Source organism: Eumetopias jubatus, unplaced genomic scaffold (assembly GCF_037043125.1).
Source record: "Eumetopias jubatus isolate StellerSeaLion01/CBP00866 unplaced genomic scaffold, mEumJub1_p1.0 scaffold_13, whole genome shotgun sequence".
Taxonomy (NCBI): Eukaryota; Metazoa; Chordata; class Mammalia; order Carnivora; family Otariidae; genus Eumetopias; species Eumetopias jubatus.
In genome coordinates this window covers 67,464,928-67,484,042 of record NW_028274819.1, presented here as the reverse complement: position 1 = coordinate 67,484,042, position 19,115 = coordinate 67,464,928, and the positions used below count along the sequence as shown (strand labels likewise).

At 43.2% G+C, this 19,115-nt stretch overlaps 2 protein-coding genes across 4 annotated transcripts in view; one reads left to right on the top strand and one right to left on the bottom strand.

Moving 5' to 3' along the window:
* ME3 (malic enzyme 3) overlaps positions 1 to 14,501 on the top strand; it is a 114,080-nt gene extending 99,579 nt beyond the window's left edge. Inside the window, exons 8-13 of the mRNA XM_028126799.2 lie at positions 59 to 172; positions 1,798 to 1,903; positions 2,517 to 2,659; positions 3,217 to 3,390; positions 12,825 to 12,923; positions 14,264 to 14,501. Of these exons, the coding sequence (XP_027982600.2) occupies positions 59 to 172; positions 1,798 to 1,903; positions 2,517 to 2,659; positions 3,217 to 3,390; positions 12,825 to 12,923; positions 14,264 to 14,425 (798 nt within the window). The 3' untranslated portion in view covers positions 14,426 to 14,501. The remainder of the gene's footprint in view (positions 1 to 58; positions 173 to 1,797; positions 1,904 to 2,516; positions 2,660 to 3,216; positions 3,391 to 12,824; positions 12,924 to 14,263) is intronic.
* A 1,599-nt stretch (positions 14,502 to 16,100) lies between these two features.
* On the bottom strand, positions 16,101 to 16,622 carry LOC114226632 (protein tyrosine phosphatase type IVA 1-like). Of its 3 annotated transcripts, none has more exons than XM_028126810.1 (2): positions 16,287 to 16,622; positions 16,101 to 16,211 (listed from the first exon to the last, which is right to left on the bottom strand). In XM_028126810.1, the coding sequence occupies exons 1-2, from the start codon at positions 16,620 to 16,622 to the stop codon at positions 16,101 to 16,103; spliced, it is 447 nt and encodes a 148-aa protein (XP_027982611.1). The 3 variants fall into 3 exon arrangements, with proteins under 3 accessions (XP_027982611.1, XP_027982612.1, XP_027982610.1); XM_028126811.1 differs by having other exon boundaries at positions 16,101 to 16,430; positions 16,500 to 16,613; XM_028126809.1 differs by having other exon boundaries at positions 16,101 to 16,622.
* Between the last annotated feature and the right edge of the window lie 2,493 nt (positions 16,623 to 19,115).

The window sequence follows — 19,115 nt, the reverse complement described above, 5'->3', positions numbered from 1 at the left end:
TAAATGCTGAGCAGCTGTTTGCCTTGTATCTGAACATCCACCATATGGTACCTCCCAGGCAGCCATGGGCATCGCCCACCTCCTTGTCATGGCCCTAGAGAAAGAAGGCATACCCAAGGCAGAGGCCACAAAGAAGATCTGGATGGTGGACTCCAAGGGGCTCATTGTCAAGGTACTGTCAGTCTGGAGACTTAGAGGTCTCCTGACACCTACAGCTATTGGAACTGGACTATAAGAGGTCTCCATGGGAGAAAGTGCTCAGACAAAAAACAGAGCAACGGGGGGTAATGTTCTAACCTCCAAAGCAGAAGACACATCCCAAAGTAGCCTTAACTGCTCTGTCCAAAAGCTTTGAATATGTGGGCAAGTGTGTGTATGCATGCCCACAGCTTTATCTCCCACCACTTCCTGCCTTGTAGTAACCTCCAGCCACAGTAAACCATAGTTTTCCAAACATAACATGCTCTTCTTGTCCACATCCTTACATATTTTGTTCTTCTGCCTCAAATGCCCTTCTCTTTTGCCACACACCCACTCTCAACCCTCAACCCCATCTGCTTCCTCCTTGTCTTCTCTTACCTCCTCCAAGACACTTTCTCTGAGCATCTAGGTCTCAGTCCATTTCCTACATTTATGCTCATGTAGCTGTCCCCCTCCATACATTGTACTTGCCTCACTGTAGGGCAGTTGCCCTTTTAATTGTCTCTCTCCCCATTAGGCTTTATAGTCTTCATATCAATGCCTGGCATGTAATGTGTGTGTAATGTTTGAGGTATGAGTGCAAGAATGAATGAGAAACAGTCCAGCTTCTGACTGGACTATGGTGAGGGGCACATTTAAATGGCCTCCACCCTTAGGACTTCACTGAGAGCTCCAAGTTTTAATGCCCAAAAATAATGCAAAATTCCACTAACAGAGAATGTCAGCGAGAGACTTTTTTTAAAAAAGATGACAGAGATAGGAATGGGGGAAGTACATGGGGCTCTCGACCAAGACTAGAAGAAATAGAAACTGACTTTCTGTTATCTCATAGAGAGCCAGATCCTCCTCCCAGCCCAGGTCATTCCAGAGCATAATGCAGCAAAGGTAAAAGCCACAAGAGGCTGCCACACTTCCCTCTTGCCACCTTTCAACATTATTTTGCTTATCCCAGTAAGCTTACCCCTACTCAAGTCTTCACTCTGATTCTCATGAGGCCAGCTGACCCAAAGGAGTCATCAGAAGATCTGTACCATTTACTGGCCTGTCAAACCCTGACTCCTATTTGAAGAAATGTAAGGATCCTGAGCTTGTGGGAACAGCCAGCCATTGCAAGCCTGTCCTGGGGTTTAGCTTATTATTGTTCACAGGGAGGCCAATGGCTCTTATACAATACATTCAAATTAGCTTTCTGACCCTGATGGCTCAGGCCCCCATCCCTCAACTGGCTCTGAGTGCTGGACACCTTGGGGCCAATGGTCTTGGTCAGACTCAGGTATTTCATGAGAGCCTTTCTGTTCTGTCCCAGGAAGCCATGTCCCTAAAAGTGCAAAGAAAGTCTTTAGGGATTCTCCATGTGTGGTCTGGGCTAAAGAAACCCACACACACCCCCACACTATGACAAAACACACATTAAAGTCCTTAGGTTCCACCTTAGTTTTTACCAGGAGATCTGATCAAGAGGATGAGCGACAAGGCTTCTGACAGCTCAGACCGAAGCACAGGGCTCTCCGGGGAATGCTCTCAGGATCTGCAGAGGCATCCACGTCCAGCCAATCAATTTTTACTGCCCGGCATCATGTTTTCCTTTCCCTGCAGGGAAGGAACCACCTGAACCATGAGAAGGAGATGTTTGCCCAGGACCACCCTGAAGTGAACAGCCTGGAGGAGGTGGTGAGGCTGGTGAAGCCCACAGCCATCATAGGTAGGAGAAGGCAGAAGTCCCACTGTCCAGCCCAGCTAACCTTGACTTGCAGGTGGAAACTAAGGCTCAGCCAGCAGTAATTACTAATTCCATGAGTAATTGATGGAAGTACTGCTGTCTCACCGATCCCATGTCCACCTCAGTGCCACAGTCTTTCACTGAGTGACTACTGTATAAAAACCATAGAACTAAGGCACTAAGTTGGGGCTTAGTGATGCAGAATTATACAGTGCAGTGGAAAAGCACAGGGCTGGTCTCTCTGAGAGGAAGTGAGCACTGCTCTCCCAAAGAGGGGAAACTGGCATCTCTCCCTATATTGGGAGAGGCACGCACTCTAAAGGACTTTGCCCAGGAATGCCTTCACAGGACATCTTATCCGGGCAGGGACCTGAAGGGACCAGTGTTCCCTCAAGGATTAAGAGGAGGTCTCACCCAGCTGAACCAAGAAGACCCTTTTCTCTTCAGCTCCCTCTATCCATCCCTATGGCAGATGCTATCTCCAAGATTCCTGAGTCTTCCACGTTGTACCAAGTCCCCCCCATGACCATCACCAGGAGAGGAATGGGGTGTTTATAAAGAGTAGGCATCCCTACAACCCCCCTTTTCCCTGTAGGTGTTGCTGCCATCGCAGGAGCCTTCACGGAGCAGATTCTGAGGGACATGGCCTCCTTCCACGAGCGCCCTATCATCTTTGCCCTGAGCAACCCCACCAGCAAGGCCGAGTGCACGGCTGAGAAGTGCTACCGGGTCACTGAGGTCAGCGGGGAGTCCTTCCTTCCCCAGGCTGAGGACATAGTAATATTATGAGTAACCCTATGAGGGTAAAGAAAAACCCCCATCCCTGATGAGAAAACTGAGGTTCAGAAAGATGAAATAACTTGCCCGAGGTCACAGAGCTAATGAGTGGAGCTGGCCCTCAAACCCAGGTCTCGCTCCAAAGCCCAAGCTCTCATCCTCATGTTATACTGCTCAAGGTTCCTCTAGTAACATAGAACTTTGACCAGAACCTGAGGCATTCATAGACTCTAGGTCACCTGCATTCCTGTCGTGTCCTGGGTTAGCCCACTCAGGAGGTGATAGATTAAAAACCTTCACCTTTCAGTGATTTCTTGGCTGCCAGGTAACTCAGTGGGAGCTAAACTTTCTGGTCAAATGAACAAGTGTGCTTTCAGCACCTGCAGTGTGCTCAGCACAATGCTGAGCATGTGGGAGGGAATGAAGAAGGGTTTGACATTTGGGAGATAAAACTAGGCCACCGTTACTGCCTGAAACCCATCGCCAGGCTCCATCTCTGCTTTTCTCCCTGCCTCCAGGGCCGAGGGATCTTTGCTAGTGGAAGTCCCTTTAAGAGTGTGACTCTGGAAGATGGCAAGACCTTCATTCCTGGGCAAGGAAACAATGCCTACGTGTTCCCTGGAGTGGCTCTGGGAGTCATTGCTGGCGGGGTCCGGCACATCCCAGATGAGATCTTCCTCCTGACAGCAGAGGTATCGCTGTCCCTGCTCCCTTGCGTGCATGCTCCCAATCGGGCCTGTCTTCTATACCGGGTCCTACACTGGGCCCCCAAAGATTCCTTCTCTCCTCTCTTCTACCTACTTGCCCCTTAAGCCAGCAGTAGATCCTCAATGCTTGAACCTCAAGCTTCTCTCAAGATCACCTTGAGGCTTAAACTTCTCTCAGAACACACACAACATTTTTTTAAAATTATGTTATGTTTGTCACCATACAGTACATCATTAGTTTTTGATGTAGTGTTCCATGATTCATTGTTTGCGTATAACACCCAGTGCTGCATGCAATATGTGCCCTCCTTAATACCAATCACCAGGCTAAACCATCCCCCCACCCCCCTCCCCTCTGAAACCCTCAGTTTGTTTCCCAGAGTCCATAGTCTCTCATGGTTCATCTCTCCCTCTGATTTCCCCCCCTTCATTTTTCCCTTCCTTCTCCTAATGTCCTCCATGCTATTCCTTATGTTCCACAAATAAGTGAAACCGTATGATAATTGACTTTCTCTGCTTGACCTATTGCACTTAGCATTATCTCCTCCACTTCTGTCCATATTGATGCAAATGTTGGGTATTCATCCTTTCTGATGGCTGAGTAATATTCCATCGTATATATGGACCACATCTTCTTTATCCATTCATCTGTTGAAAGGCATCTTGGCTCTTTCCACAGTTTGGCTATTGCGGACATTGCTGCTGTGAACATTGGGGTGCATATGGCCCTTCTTTTCACTACATCTGTATCTTTGGGGTAAATACCCAGGAGTGCAATTCCTGGGTCATAGGGTATCTCTATTTTTAACTTTTTGAGGAACCTCCACACTGTTTTCCAAAGTGGCTGTACCAACTTGCATTCCCACCAACAGTGTAAGAGGGTTCCCCTTTCTCCACAACCTCTCCAACATTTGTTGTTTCTTTCCCTGTCCATTTTTGCCACTCTAACTGGTGTAAGGTGGTATCTCAATGTGTTTTTGATTTGAATTTCCCTGATGGCTAATTATGATGAACATTTTTTCATGTGTCTGTTAGCCATTTGTGTGTCTTCTTTGGAGAAGTGTCAGTTCATGTCTTTCTGCCCATTTTATGACTTATTTGTTTTTTGGGTGTTGAGTTTGAGATGTTCTTTTTAGATCTTGGATATCAGCCCTTTGTCTGTAGTGTCATTTCAAGTATCTTCTCCCATTCCGTGGGTTGCCTCTTTGTTTTGTTGACTGTTTCCTTTGCTGTGCAGAAGCTTTTTATCTTGATGAAATCCCAAAAGTTCATTTTTGCTTTTGTTTCCTTTGCCTTTGGAGACTTGTCTTGAAAGAAGTTGCTGTGGCTGATGTTGAAGAGGTTACTGCCTATGTTCTCCTCTAGGATTTTGATGGATTCCTATCTCACATTGAGGTCTTTCATCCATTTTGAGTTTATCTTTGTGTATGGTGTAAGAGAATGGTCGAGTTTCATTCTTCTGTATATAGCTGTCCAATTTTCCCAGCACCATTTATTGAAGAGACTGTCTTTTTTCCATTGGATATTTTTTCCTGATTTGTTGAAGGTTAGTTGACCATAGAGTTGAGGGTCCATATCTGGGCTCTCTATTCTGTTCCATTGGTCTATATGTCTGTTTTTGTGCCAGTACCATGCTGTCTTGGTGATCACTGCCTTGTAATATAGCTTGAAATCAGGCAACGTGATGCCCCCAGCTTTGTTTTTCTTTTTCCACATTTCCTTTGCGGTTCGGGGTCTTTTCTGACTCCATACGGATTTTAGGATTGTTTGTTCCAGGGCTTTGAAAAATGTCATTGGAATTTTGATCGGGATGGCATTGAAGGTATAGATTGCTCTGGGCAGCATAGACATTTTAAAAATGTTTATTCTTCTGATCCATGAGCATGGAATATTTTTCTATCTTTTTGTGTTTTCTTCAATTTCTTTTATGAGTATTCTGTTGTTGATCCTTTACCTCTTTGGTTAGGTTTATTCTGAGGTATCTTATGGTTTTTGGTGCTATTATAAATGGAATCGTTTCTCTAATTTCTCTTTCTACAACTGCACTGTTAGTGTATAAGAAAGCAACTGATTTCTGTGCATTGGTCTTCTATCCTGCCACATTACTAAATTGCTGTTATGAGTTCTAGTAGTTTGGGGGTGGAGTCTTTTGGGTTTTCCACATAAAGTATCATGTCATCTGCCAAGAGAGAGAGTTTGACATCTTCTTTGCCAATTTGAATACCTTTTATTTCTGTTTTCTGATTGCTGTTGCTAGGACTTCTAGTACTATGTTGAACAATAGTGGCAAGAGTGGGCATCCTTGTTGTGTTCCTGATCTTAAGGGAAAGGCTCTCAGCTTTTCCCCATTGACGATGATATTCGCTGTGGGTTTTTCATAGATGGATTTTATGAACTTGAGGAATGTTCCTTCTATCCCTATATTCTCAAGAGTTGTAATCAGGAAAGGATGTTTCCTGCCTTGTTTTGTCAAATGCTTTTTCTGCATCAATTGAGAGGACCATTATGGTTCTTCTCTCTCCTCTTATTAATATGTTGTATCACATTGATTGATTTGCGAATGTTGAACCACCCTTGCATCCCGGGGATAAATCCCACTTGGTCATGGTGGATGATCCTTTTAATGTATTGTTGGATCCTATTAGCTAGGATTTTGTTGAGAATTTTGGAATCCATATTCATCAGGGATATCAGTCTGAAATTCTCCTTTTTGATGGGGTCTTTGCCTGGTTTGGGGATTAAGGTAATGCTGGCCTCATAGAATGAGTCTGGTAGCTTTCCTTCTGTTTCTATTTTTTGAAACAGCTTCAGGAGAATAGGTATTATTTCTTCTTTGAATGTTTGTGGTGGAATTCCCCAGGGATTTCATCAGGCCCTGGGCTCTCGTTTTTTGGGAGGTGTTTGATCACTGCTTCAATCTCGTTACTGGTTATTGGTCTATATAGGTTGTCAATTTCTTCCTGTTTCAGTCTTGGTAGTTTATAGATTTCCAGGAAGGCATCCATTTCTTCCAGGTTGCTTAATTTATTGGCATAGTGTTGTTGATAATAATTTCTAATAATTATTTCTCTTTCCTTGGTGTTAGTTGTGATCTCTCCCCTTTCATTCATAATTTTATTAATTTGGGTCCTTTCTCATTTCTTTTGGATATGTCTGGCCAGTGGTTTATCGATCTTATTAATTCTTTCAAAGAACCAGCTTCTCGTTTCGTTGATCTGATCTACTGTGTTTCTGGTTTCTAATTCATTGATCTCTGCTCTAATCTTAATTATTTCTCTTCTAATGCATGGCTTAGGCATCATTTGTTGCTTTTTCTCTAGTTCTTTAAGGTGTAAAATTAGTTGGTGAATTTGAGATTTTTCTGTTTTTTGAATGAGGCTTGGATGGCTATATATTTCCCCCTTAGGATCACCTTTGCACTGTCCCATAGGTTTTGGACCGATGTGTTTACATTCTCGTTGGTTTCCATGAATTGTTTAAGTTCTTCTTTGATTTCCGGAACATTCTGGAGCAGAGTGGTCTTTAGCTTCCAAGTATTTGAATTTCTGCCAAATTTTTTCTTGTGATTGAGTTCCAGTTTTAAAGCATTATGGTCTGAGAATATGAGGGGAATAATTTCAATCTTTTGGTATCGGTTGAGACCTGATTTGTGACCCAGTATGTGGTCTATTCTGAAGAAAGTTCTATGTGCACTCAAGAAGAATGAATATTCTATTGTTTGGGGGTGGAATGTTCTGTATATATCTATGAGGTCCATCTGGTCCAGTGTGTCATTCAAAGCTCTTGTTTCTTTGTTGATTTTCTGCTTAGATGATCTGTCTATTGCTGAGAGTGGAGTATTGAGGTCTCCTACTATTAACATTATTATCAATATGACTCTTTATTTTGGTTAAACAGTTGGCTTATGTAGTTGGCTGCTCCCGTGTTGGGGGCATAGATATTTACAACTGTTAGATCTTCTTGTTGGATAGAGCCTTTAAGAATGATATAGTGTCCTTCTGTGTCTCTACAGTCTTTAGCTTAAAATCCAATTTGTCTGATAAAAGAATTGCTACCCCAACTTTCTTTTGAGGTCCGTTGGCATGGAAGATGGACCTCATCCCTTCACTTTCAATCTGGACGTATCTTTAAATGAGCTTCTTGTAGATAACAGCATATGGATGGGTCCTGTCTTTTTATCCAATCTGCAACCCTGTGCCATTTTATGGGAGCATTTAGGCCGTTCACATTGAGAGTGATTATTGAAAGATATGAATTTATTGTCATCATGTTGCCTGTGAAGACGTTGTTTTTATAGATCATCTCTGTAAATTTCTGTTCTATATCCCTCTTGGGGTCTTTCTTCTTTTATAGAACCCCCCCCCCCTTAATACTTCTTGCAGGGCCAGCTTGGTGGTCACATATTCTTTCAGTTTCTTCTGGTCTTGGAAACTCTGCGTCTCTCCATCCATTCCAAAATAGAGCCTTGCCGGATAAAGTATTCTTGGCTGCATGTTCTTCTCATTTAGTACCCTGAATATGTCTTGCCAGGCCTTTCTGGCTTGCCAGGTCTCTGTGGATAGGTCTGATGTTATTCTGATGTTCCTCCCTTTGTACATAAGGAATCTCTTCCCTCTAACTGCCCTTAAGATGGCCTCCTTGATTCTGATTTGCAAGTTTTACTATTATATGCCGGGGCATTGGCCTGTTTTCCTTGATCTTGGGAGGGGTCCTCTCTGCCTCTAGGACATGAATGTTTGTTTCATTCCCCAGATTAGGGAAGTTCTCAGCTACGATTTGCTCAAATATATCTCCTAGTCCTCTGTCTCTCCGCCCCCTCCAGGATTCCAATAATTCTGACATTGGAACACTTCATGGTGTCACTTATTTCTCTGATTCCATTTTCATGGATTCTGAGTTGTTTTTCCCTGCCCTCCTCTTTTCCCTTTTTATCTGTTAAATGGTCTTCCAGGTCACTAATTCGTTCTTCTGCCTCACTTACCCTAGCTGTTAGATTATCTAGATTGGATTGGATCTCATTGATAGCATTTTTAAGTTCTGCCAATTCAGCTTTCATTTCTGCCCTTAGAGACTCTATGTTGCATTAATTGATTTCTCCATTCTAGCTATTGTCTTCACAATTGCTACCCTGAATTCCATCTCTGACATCTTGGTTATATCTGAATCCATTTGTAAATCTGTGGCATAAGTCATAGTCTCTGAGTCTTTCCTATTTGGGGCGTTCCTCCTCCTAGTCATTCTGTTGATGGGTGGTTGAGGGAATGTACAGAGTCCAAATTATTGACCACAACCCTAGCAAGATGCACCTGTTTTCTAAGGACCTTAGGGTTGCTGGCCTCTTGTTTTCCCAGCTTGTCTTCTGGGGGAGGAGCCTGCCTCGCTGTTACTCAGGCAACCCTGTTTGGGCAGAGTTGCCCTGCCCGCCCTGTGGTGGGGGATGGTCTCAGTGGAAACCGGTTTTTTGGGGCTTTTGTTCTCTGGCGGCTTTCCCTAGAGGCTTTCCATGTCTCTTCCATGAGTCAGAGCAGAAGAGACCATTTCCAACCCTCTGCCTCAGAGCAGAAGAGACTGTTTCCAACCCTCTGCCTCTGCCCCCTCCCATCGACCTAGCCAATGTTCTTTTTACAGTCTAGAACTCATGCTCCCTCCCGCAGTCTGTTCTTCAGTGAGCTCTCCAGGCACACTATCTCCCGTATCTCTCTGTGCTGCTATAAACTACAGCATCCTGGGTGGTGTGCCCCTCAACAGCGCTCCCAGTCCTCGCCTCCTGGTCAGGGCTCGTCTCTGCCCTTTGTGCTTCTAGAACCACCAGCCGCCCCCAGTTCGCATGCATGGCCCTGCCGCTCCGGGTTTCCATTGGGGGGCTGCCCTAAAGTCTTTTCCCCGCCTCCAGTCTGCGAGTCTGTGCCCCATCCCCAGCAGGGGAGGCTATCACTCACTGGCAGTGTAGGATCCCCACAGCCAGGCTTCCTCCCGCTGCCATTTATCCTCCTATATCTGGTCGCGGAATCACGGATCCCTGCTTTGTACCTCGAAACCAACCATGTGCGATATTCTGTTTGTAGAGATCCAGATCTATCTTCTTACATCTCAGGCTGATTTCATGGGTGTTCAGAGTGGTCTGGTAGATATCCAGCTCAATTCAGGGGACCAGTTGAAAGTGTCCCCTACTCCTCTGCCATCTTTTCTCCTCCACACACAACATTTTTAAGGGAAGATAATGAAGAGTCAATGGGAGGAGGTATTGGCAGGAGGCACTGGCAGTGAGGGGACATACTTCAGGCTGCTTCTTGCCTCCCAGCAGTGCTCACATACATGCCTGAAACAGAGGCAAGGCCACCAGAGCCATCTGAAACAAGGCTCATGGACCATGACCAGCAATGGATTCTTCCGACCACTGATCTTGGCCACTTTACCAGGGTAACCTGTTGCAGAATAAGCTCCACTAGGGCAGCTTTCTGTAAGGAAGGGATAAGCTGCAAGCCTGGTTTGCCTACTCTGAGGACCCGGATCTTGAACACAGATACAGGGGTGCCCCTGCTCCAGCTCTCTTCCTAGGAGCACTCTCAAAATGAGTCTTCACTGGACATGATGAAAACAATGAAAGAATTCGTTAAGAATGACAGCCTACATTCCTAATAACGACTGCTAGTACTAACAGCTACAGTGGCTTACATCTACCACGTGTTTACTAAATACCAGCACTTCACATTTATCTTCACTCTGAGGAAACCATAGAAATGTCTCTTTAGGGAGGTTAAACTAATCAAAACTATAAACAAATACTAAATATATTTATCCCCAATAAGCTCCAAAGGCTCTACTGTGATTTCTGACACGATTGCATTTCCCCCTTGCCATGGCACTGGTGAGCGCCCCAGACCAGCAAGACATGGGAAGGGCTTCTACATAGCCCCAGCAGGCTCCTCTTCTATGAGTCCCACAAGGAACTATCTCATGTTCTAGGTTCCTTCTTACTAAATCTTAGTCTTTGAGCACTGACTCCACAAGAATATGCAAGTAGTGTCTCCTAAAGGTTTGTCAGCCTCCCCCATTGCACACTGGCTATGGCTTTGTGCCATGGGCCTCTGTCCATCTTGTGTGACTCTTCTGTGTATTTCTTCTTATTGCTCTCTCAGTGGTGGTGGTGTCCCGTGGCTGTGGGTGGAGCTGTTTGAATCCCCCCCCCCATTGGATGGGAAGAGTCATTTCCTGCTTGAAATTAGCCTGAAAGCAAACTCCCCTGTTGCACAGAAGAAGGTTGCTAGAGCCTTCCTCTGTAACCCCAAGAGGCATCTAGACCCCCACCTCCTAGTGACTGGGACAGATCAGCTCCATCATTTCATGAACAGTGTTCATCAACTACACAGGAACCTCTCCTCAATCCACCTATTAATCTCTTGCTGCAATTGGGACAAGATCCCTCCCTTCTAGGAGCTGACAGTTTGGTCTTTAAAGGGCTGGCAAGTTATATTTCTGAAAGGGGTACTTTTAAGTTAAGACAATTTAAGTTGAATCTGATTTTCCTATGGAAAAAATTACTATAACTTTTAGGAGATTTATATATCTCATTCCACCTGACAACTCTGTAAAATATAGTGATTATTCCTATGTGATACCCAAGGAAAGTGAGGCACAGAGAGTCTAAGTTACATGCCCAAGGTCACTGGGTTTGTGACCAGTGACAGCACCAGGATGGCCCCCGATGATTTACTCCAAGCTGCAGCAGAGCATTACCAGTGCCCAACATCTGAGAAGTGACCACCATACATGATACATCTCTTCACTCTGCAGGATAACTCTTCCAGATGCAGATCTAGCCATGGAAATCCTGCTTCCCTCTGATCCCATCTTCTGTACCTATCCCCCCAAAAAATCCTTGAAAACCCAGTCCATGTCTCTGCTCATTTCAGACATTTGAATGGCTCCTCAGTGCTTACAGGATAAAGCCCAAACTCCTTCACATGGTTTCCATATAAGGCATGTCATCACCAGGCCCTCCTTTCCTCTCCAGCCTTTAGCCTCCCCCTCCCATTGACCTAGCCAATGTTCTTTTTACAGTCTAGAACTCATGCTCCCTCCTGCTTATTCTCTCCAAGAAATTGCATGTGATGTTGCCTCTCCCTTTTCAAGTAATTCATACTTTGTCCTGCAGGTCTTAGCTGCTGTCACATCTCCCGGGAAGATTTCCTGTACATGGCAGACCAGGCCCTGCCTTATTCTATGCCTATGTGCCCCCTCTGCTTGCACTCACTTCTATGTTATAATTGTTGTACCTATTTGTTAATTGTCCACTGACTCCAGACTACAGGAGGAAAAAGGCTTCTCTGCCATGGATCCTCAGCAACTAGCACAGAGCCTGGCATATCATAGAGCTCAGTTAATGTTGGAATGAATAGAGGAAAGGAGAGATAGGAGCATGAAAATGAGATGGAAGAGGAGGAGGCCCACATCCATAAAGTCAGCCAAACTCTGAGGCAAGACCAACTCCTTTGGTTCATCCATTCTGGGACACAGTTCTCAGAGAGCACCATGGCTTTTCCCAAATTTAAAGATCAGGTGGGAGTGGATTCAGAGCCAGCACAGAACAGAAGCTGTTCCACAAGGCTGGCTGAGCACCAGCACCTGAGGCTGGAGGATGAGGCTTGAGGGGGAGGGCTGGGCCTCAGACCAGCTCTGAACCACGGAAGGAAGCTGTGGGAGGGGCTGTTCCCAGGATGCTGTGCCTAGGGCATTCATTCAGATAAAGCCTAAGGCCCCTTTATGGTGTCACTCACTGCAGAAGAAGCCTTTGCTCAGGACTGGAAGGGAGAGCTCAAGGAGCTCTGAATACAGAGAGACAAGATGACCTAGGTAGGCACCCAGGATGTGGGAGAGGCTGGAACTCAGGAAGGGAGGGTCTCAGGGATCTCTGTGCAGTAGGCTGGACCAGCCAGAGAGTCTGCTTTACAAGCCACAAGTTTATTCACCTTGGTCTTAGTGATTCTCCTTTAGAATTTAGGGTCTTGTATAGTTTAAACTCTCAGCCAATCTCACAGTACAGAAAAGGATGTGTCTTTGCTTAAAAGCCCAAGCACTGGGGCACCTGCATGGCTCAGTTGGTTAAGTGTCCGACTCTTGATTTCAGCTCAGGTCATGATCTCAGGGTCGTGAGATGTAGCCCCACATCGGGCTCCATTTTCTTTCTCTCCCTCTCCCTTTGCCCTTCACCCACTCTCTAAAATAAATAAATAAATCTTTAAAAAATAATAAAAGCCCAAGTATTAAGCTGCCCTGGGACCATGAGAGGGCAGAGACTACAACAGGAACTGCAATGGTTGGCCACCTATGAGGGGCGAGGTGAATCTCTGGAATAATGGTTTGGGCTTGTTCTGGGAAGGCAGAAACTCAGCTTATTCCTCTCGGTTCTCTCTCCCCAGCAAATTGCCCAAGAGGTCTCTGAGCAGCATTTGTCCCAGGGGAGACTGTACCCACCACTCAGCACCATCCGAGATGTGTCTCTGAGAATCGCCATCAAAGTAAGGAGCATCCTACCCCCAGTAATATGGCTAGTGAGGCTCAACGACTTCCTCTCTCTGTGAGTTTAGGAGAGCTAAGGGGATGGCAGCTGTGGAGACATCCTAAGCTCCCATCCAGAGGCTGGATGAGAAACCCCTGCCTGCAGCTCGAGCCCCACCCCCAACACCCCCTCAGGCCAGTTCTGGGAAAGCTCCTGGATTTCCCCTCAAACACCAGGCAAAAAGGTCAACAAAGTCCATAGTCTTGTAGACCAGAATGTGGGTGGAATTTTTAAAAACTGAATCATAAGTGCCTATTTATACAGAAAGGTCAATTTTCATAGCATCATGAAAAGAGCTCTGGCTATCAGGTCCCAGCTCTGCCAATTACTTCACTTTCCCGAGCCTCAGTTTCCTCCTTTTCCAAAGGGGATGGTAATTCCTCTCTCCCAGAGTTCTGAAGGTTAAAGAGGACAGTGAGAAAGCTCTACACTCAGTGTAGGGAAAATGCTCATTCCTCCCCTTTTTCTCAGAAAGGCTGGGCCACAGGATGATCATGTTCATGGAATATTCCAAGGAAAAATGTCTTCCTAGAGACTTTGCAGAGATGATGGGTTTTCAGAGAATCAGAACACAATGCAATAAAGACTGGCCCAACATTGATAACTGTTGAATATAGATAACTGTTGCATTAGGGTTTATTATACTATCATTTTTATTAGTATATATATTTTACATTTTCTATAAGTTTTAAAAATAATTTCAGAAGATGCATTGCACAACAGTATGTGCTCCGCATGAGTTGTCCATTGTAGGCTCCAGAATCAGCCCTCAAGACTAACAGTCCAGCTCATAGTCCCAGCTCCACCCTATTGAGATATTGAGATTAATGCTCTTCCGAAACCATATCTAATACCCAGAGAACAATGTCCAGGCTCTTCTCCCAATTCCAACCACATTTAGTGGGGGAAAAATATCAGGTACTAGAAACCTGATTTTGCCTGTTACCTAATTTTATCCTCACACTACTCCAGAGAAAGGTCTCATTATTCCCACTTTACATATGAGGAAACTGAGGCTCAACAAGGATAATGTCACTGCTGAGGACCCACAGGCATTTGGAAGCAGAGGCAGACTTGAGTCTGAGGCCTCTCGATCCCCCCCTAGTATTTATTCCACCACGTCGCAGCTTCCTACCCAGGCGAAAGCTCAAAATCCCTCCTATCGAGTGGCTTCAGGGACAACAGTTCATGGTTCCGCAGGGGCTATTACCCTCCCACAGGCTCCCAAGCAACCTTTAGGCAACTTTTAGGCAGATTCCTCTTTAGTTCCAGTTCCTCAGCCAATATGTTTTTCCCTAGGTCCTCGACTTCGCGTACAAACACAACCTGGCCTCCTACTACCCAGAGCCCAAGGACAAAGAGGCTTTTGTAAGATCCCTGGTCTACACTCCAGACTATGACTCCTTTACACTGGACAGCTATACTTGGCCCAAGGAAGCCATGAATGTTCAAACAGTGTGATGCAGTCTCAGAGGCTGCTGTGAGGCTGGAACATGCCCAGAGTAACACTGACAATATAAATGGGTTCTAAAATGGCTATCTTTGTCACTGTGTTTTTCCTTTGAACTTTCTAGTGTGAGGGGAGATACCCAGGCACACAGTGAATGAGAGCCTTGTCCCTGAGGCCCTGAGAATTCACTTTTCTATAACCCTGACTTCCTCCCCAAGAATTTCTTCATCTAATTGCCAACAATTAGCTAGATCTTGTGGGAAATCTAGAATCCTTCCTAGAACTCTGCCTTTACAGAGCTCAGAGTCTAGTGAAGGAGATATGGACACAATTCATTGTTCCACAAGGGACAAAGTGGTTAAGTCCATGAAAGAAGAGCAGATAAAGGTCAAGGGTAACCAGAGAAGGGAGCAGATACTTCCTATGAAAAATAAGAGAAGGCTTCAGGGGGAGAAATGTGTACAGAGTCCCAAGAGTAAAGGATGGGTAGGAGGCATATTAACACATTTCTACCATCCTACCTCTTTCTCCCTCCTACAATTCATTATTTATTTAGATGGTTAAGCTCTTGTACTAGCTGGTGAATGGTGAACACTGAAATTATTTCTCCTGCAGAACTATATTCCCAGACAGTATGAATATATGGTTAAACTAGCATTAATACAGGTCATCATCTTATCAATTACATAATAAAACAAAGTATCAGGTATCCAAATACAAAGTTGCACAGTTCAAAAAGCATATAAAATATTAGATGCCTACTCACTTCATTAGTAGAAACCTACTTCTCTTGATTGGGAAGACAAGAAAAAATATGCTTCAAAGAAAAATAGTTAATAAACTTCCAATAGACATGGTGAAGAATTTCAAGATTTCAGAAATTTTATAAATAAGAAATGTTTGGGCTATAAAGCATCTCTGCCTTAAAAATAATTTTTTTTTTGCTAAATAAAAGACCTATTCTATACATCCTGCACAAGACAAAGGCAACATTTTACTAGAGATATTTCATAGCCTCCTCCCACTCTGTCTTCAGGCCCTCCCCCTCTAAGTTGCACCCCAAGTGTAAACATTAAAGTAACTGTAAGACTTTTTTGTCTGAAAACATCACCCATGTGTTTCTGTACAATGTGTATTTTACATGAACTTTTAACCACAGATTTGTGATTTTTCAAAATGGAGGTTTTCCTCACAGCACAAAATGAGCTTAATAGAAAGACATTAAATAATCCCCTAAGTCTTGGTAAGAATCCAATAAAAATCAATTTTTGCTAAAACCTGATGTATACTGGTGCTCATGTGGGATGGTAAACATGAAGGAACAAATAACCACATAGGCCCTACTTGCAATGTTTGAAAGGACTAAAGGAATAAACCACATATGGTTTACAGTGCTGTTCATAATTTCTAGGATTTTAATTATATATGATACTAAAAATATACAAGTATTGTGCTGGATATTTTGGCACCTAATCTCTCAATTCTTACATATTTTTTCTGGCATGGGAATAGTATGAAGCCAAACATAGAGGCTACAATTCTGTCAAGCTTGTGGCTTTTTCATGATTCCTATGGAAGCTTCATTAGACTTGTCATTCATTAAGCCTACATGTTGGCTAATATGTATGATAATTAAGTCCTGTCTCAAGTTCCATTTCCAAGGCAATAACATCAGGGAGCCAAGTTTTATTGAATGCAACAGTTGTTTCTACGACCACTGGAGTCTTTGTAGCATAGCCGCATTTTAGAATGATATTTCTCCAAATACAAAAGTTGCTTGCTGTTAAAAGCTCCACGCTGCTTTTGTCTTATAAACTGTACTGCATCTTCATTTTTCATTCCACCTTCAATTAGTGCTAGGGCAACAAGCACTGGAGTTCTCCCAAGACCTGCAACACAATGAACAGCAATACAACAACCAGGTTCTTCACGAAATTTAATGTTTACAAGAGTTAACCAGTCATCGACAATCTGGTTAGATGGTGATGACCCATCATCAAAAGGCCAATCCAGAACCTGGATGCCTTCTTTCTCCACAAGACCAGTGTCATAGGTGGCTTCACATACTCTTACTATTGTAGTAACTCCGTATTTCTTAAGTTCTTCTATAAATTTGTTGAAGGTTGCACTTGTTGGACTGTGTGTAATAAGAAATCTCATGTTCCTGTATGTGACTTCCACAGGGGCTGGCCGGTTCATTGGAGCCATGTTAATTTAGTTGAAACAATACAGTTACGAAAAAGTGTTTTAAATATTTGAATACAGAAATGATGTTAAGAAACAAGTATACTCCAATGTACTCCACTGGAAATTCTCAATGCTTTGAAAATGTAATTGAGAATAACAGGAAATGAAATGAACCTCAGTTCAGTAATACTGAGTCAATGGAAAGGAAGTGCACCCAGGTTTACCCCATCCAGGTCCGAATTCTTGTAAAATTCTCCGATGATTTCAACTCTACACTTGTGTGTCCAGGATAACCGATCTTACCGGGGCTTCCCAGTAGAGTAGCAATGAACCTCCACAGTTCATTTGTCCTCATAAAGGTCGTGCTGTTCCTGGCAGTAATCTCTGGGGCCCTTCAGAAACTCCATAAATGCGTGGCCAAGAACACCACAGAAAGGAGCTTGTTTACTCATTAAAGACTGTGGCCTAATCATATAACCAGTCCCCCGGCGGTGACACAGACGGCAGCGGTGGCCTCGGCTGCGGGGCAGGGAGCTGCAGTGGTGGCCCCGGAGCAGCAGTGACCGGACACCAGGCTCTACTGTGCTCCAGCCTCAAAGAAGCCAATCCGCGCGCTGAGGTGTTCTTGCGTCACAAGCCCTCCCTTTCACAGCTGGCATGACGTGGGCTCCTCTCCACCAATCGCGACGGGGCGCACCGAGAAGCCATGAGCAAGAGACCCAGCAATGGCACGCAGACATCACTACTGTGGATGGTGGAGGAAGGAAGGAGTAGTGGAGACTGAGACACCGAAGTGGACTACGACGGGAGGGGAAGGTATTGGAGGAAGAATCCCAACCATTCCCATCCATTGGCTCTGACCAATCTTTTTCCAGCAGTTTCATGTTGTAGCTGTCTCTTGGGAACAACACATTCCTAGACTTTTTCTTTAACCCAGTCTGATAATATTGGTCTTTTAACTGAAGATCTTAGTTAATTTACATTATTTTATTATTTTATATTATGTTAATTATTGCTATATTTGCTTTCATTTTATTTCTTTATATTTTATTTATTTCTTAATATCGTTTTTATCCTTTCTTGATTTCTTTTGGATTATGGTTTTTCTCTAAATCTATATCCTAAATCCTCTACAGTGCTGGAATGCTGTGACTGTGATTTAAACTTCTTAGCAATTATGACAGATTAGACACTGTTCTAAATCTAACTGGCTTTACATAAATTCATTTGGTACAACCATATGAATTAGATACTAGTATTATTTCTATAGCTCTGATTTAAAAAAAAAATAAATAAATCTAGGCACAGAAAAGTTATTTGCCCAAAGTTACACAACTAGTAAATGTCAGAGCTGAGATTTAAATCGTGAAATTCTGGCTCTGGAGTCTACCTCTCTAATATATATATGTCCTATCATATACCTTTTTACTCTTTTACTACTTAAATAGATTAGAAATAGTCAAACATTCAAAATACTTTCCCATGTCTTAAAGGAACTTAACATGCTTTATAAATTAACATGGTCAGCATTGTTTTAACACCACATATTACACTGTTTATAAAAATCAGTCTTTGTTTAAATTTACCCAATACGTGATCACTTTCTTTGCTCACTATTCCTTCTTGCATCTCCACCCTTTCTTCTAAGCTTTTTTATCCAAGAGCATCTTCTGGAGGTTCCCTTAGTTCCTAGTATATGATCAACCTTGATCAATATTTTATATAATCTTAAAAATATGCATTCTCTCACTACTGAAAATTGCATTTAATTGTTGGTAACTTGTTTTTTCTTTCATTCTTTAATGAGCTTTATTTCTAAAATTCTTTTATTTGGGTTTCATTCTTAATAGTTTTGCTGGTTATAGAATTTTATATTGACATTTATTTTCTTAGCCCTTTGAAGACATTCCTTGTCTTCAGGTTTCCTCTCTAATATCTATAGAATTTTCTAAAATGTCTAGTCTTTGAGCATTACCATGATACCAAAACCAGATAGTACAAAAAGAAAACTATAGGCCAATATCCCTAACAAACATAGATGTAAAAATCTTCAACAAAATATTAGCAAACCACATTCAACAACGCATTAAAGGCTCATTCACTATGATCAAGTAGAATTTATTTGAGGGATGTAAGGATGGTTCAATACTTGTAAATCAATCGACCACATTAACCAGATAAAGAATAAAAAATCATATAATCATCTCAATACATGCAGAAAAAGTATCAAAATTCAACACTGTTCATGATAAAAACTCAAAGTGGATTTAGAGGGAACATACTCAACATAATAAAGGCCATATATGACAAACCCTCAATGCTTAAAAACTTTTCCTTTAAGATCAAGAATAAGACAAGAATGTCCACTCTTACCACTTTTATTCAACATAGTACTGGAAGTCTTAGCCACAGTACAAAGACAAGAAAAAGAAATAAAAGGCATGCAAATGAGTAAGGAAGAAGTTATACTGTTACTTTTTGCATATGACATAATACCATACATAGAAAACCCTA

What these genes read in the sequence shown, in the direction of transcription:
- LOC114226632 (XM_028126809.1), bottom strand. Translation starts at nt 16,622, where the DNA reads ATGGCTCCAATGAACCGGCCAGCCCCTGTGGAAGTCACATACAGGAAC.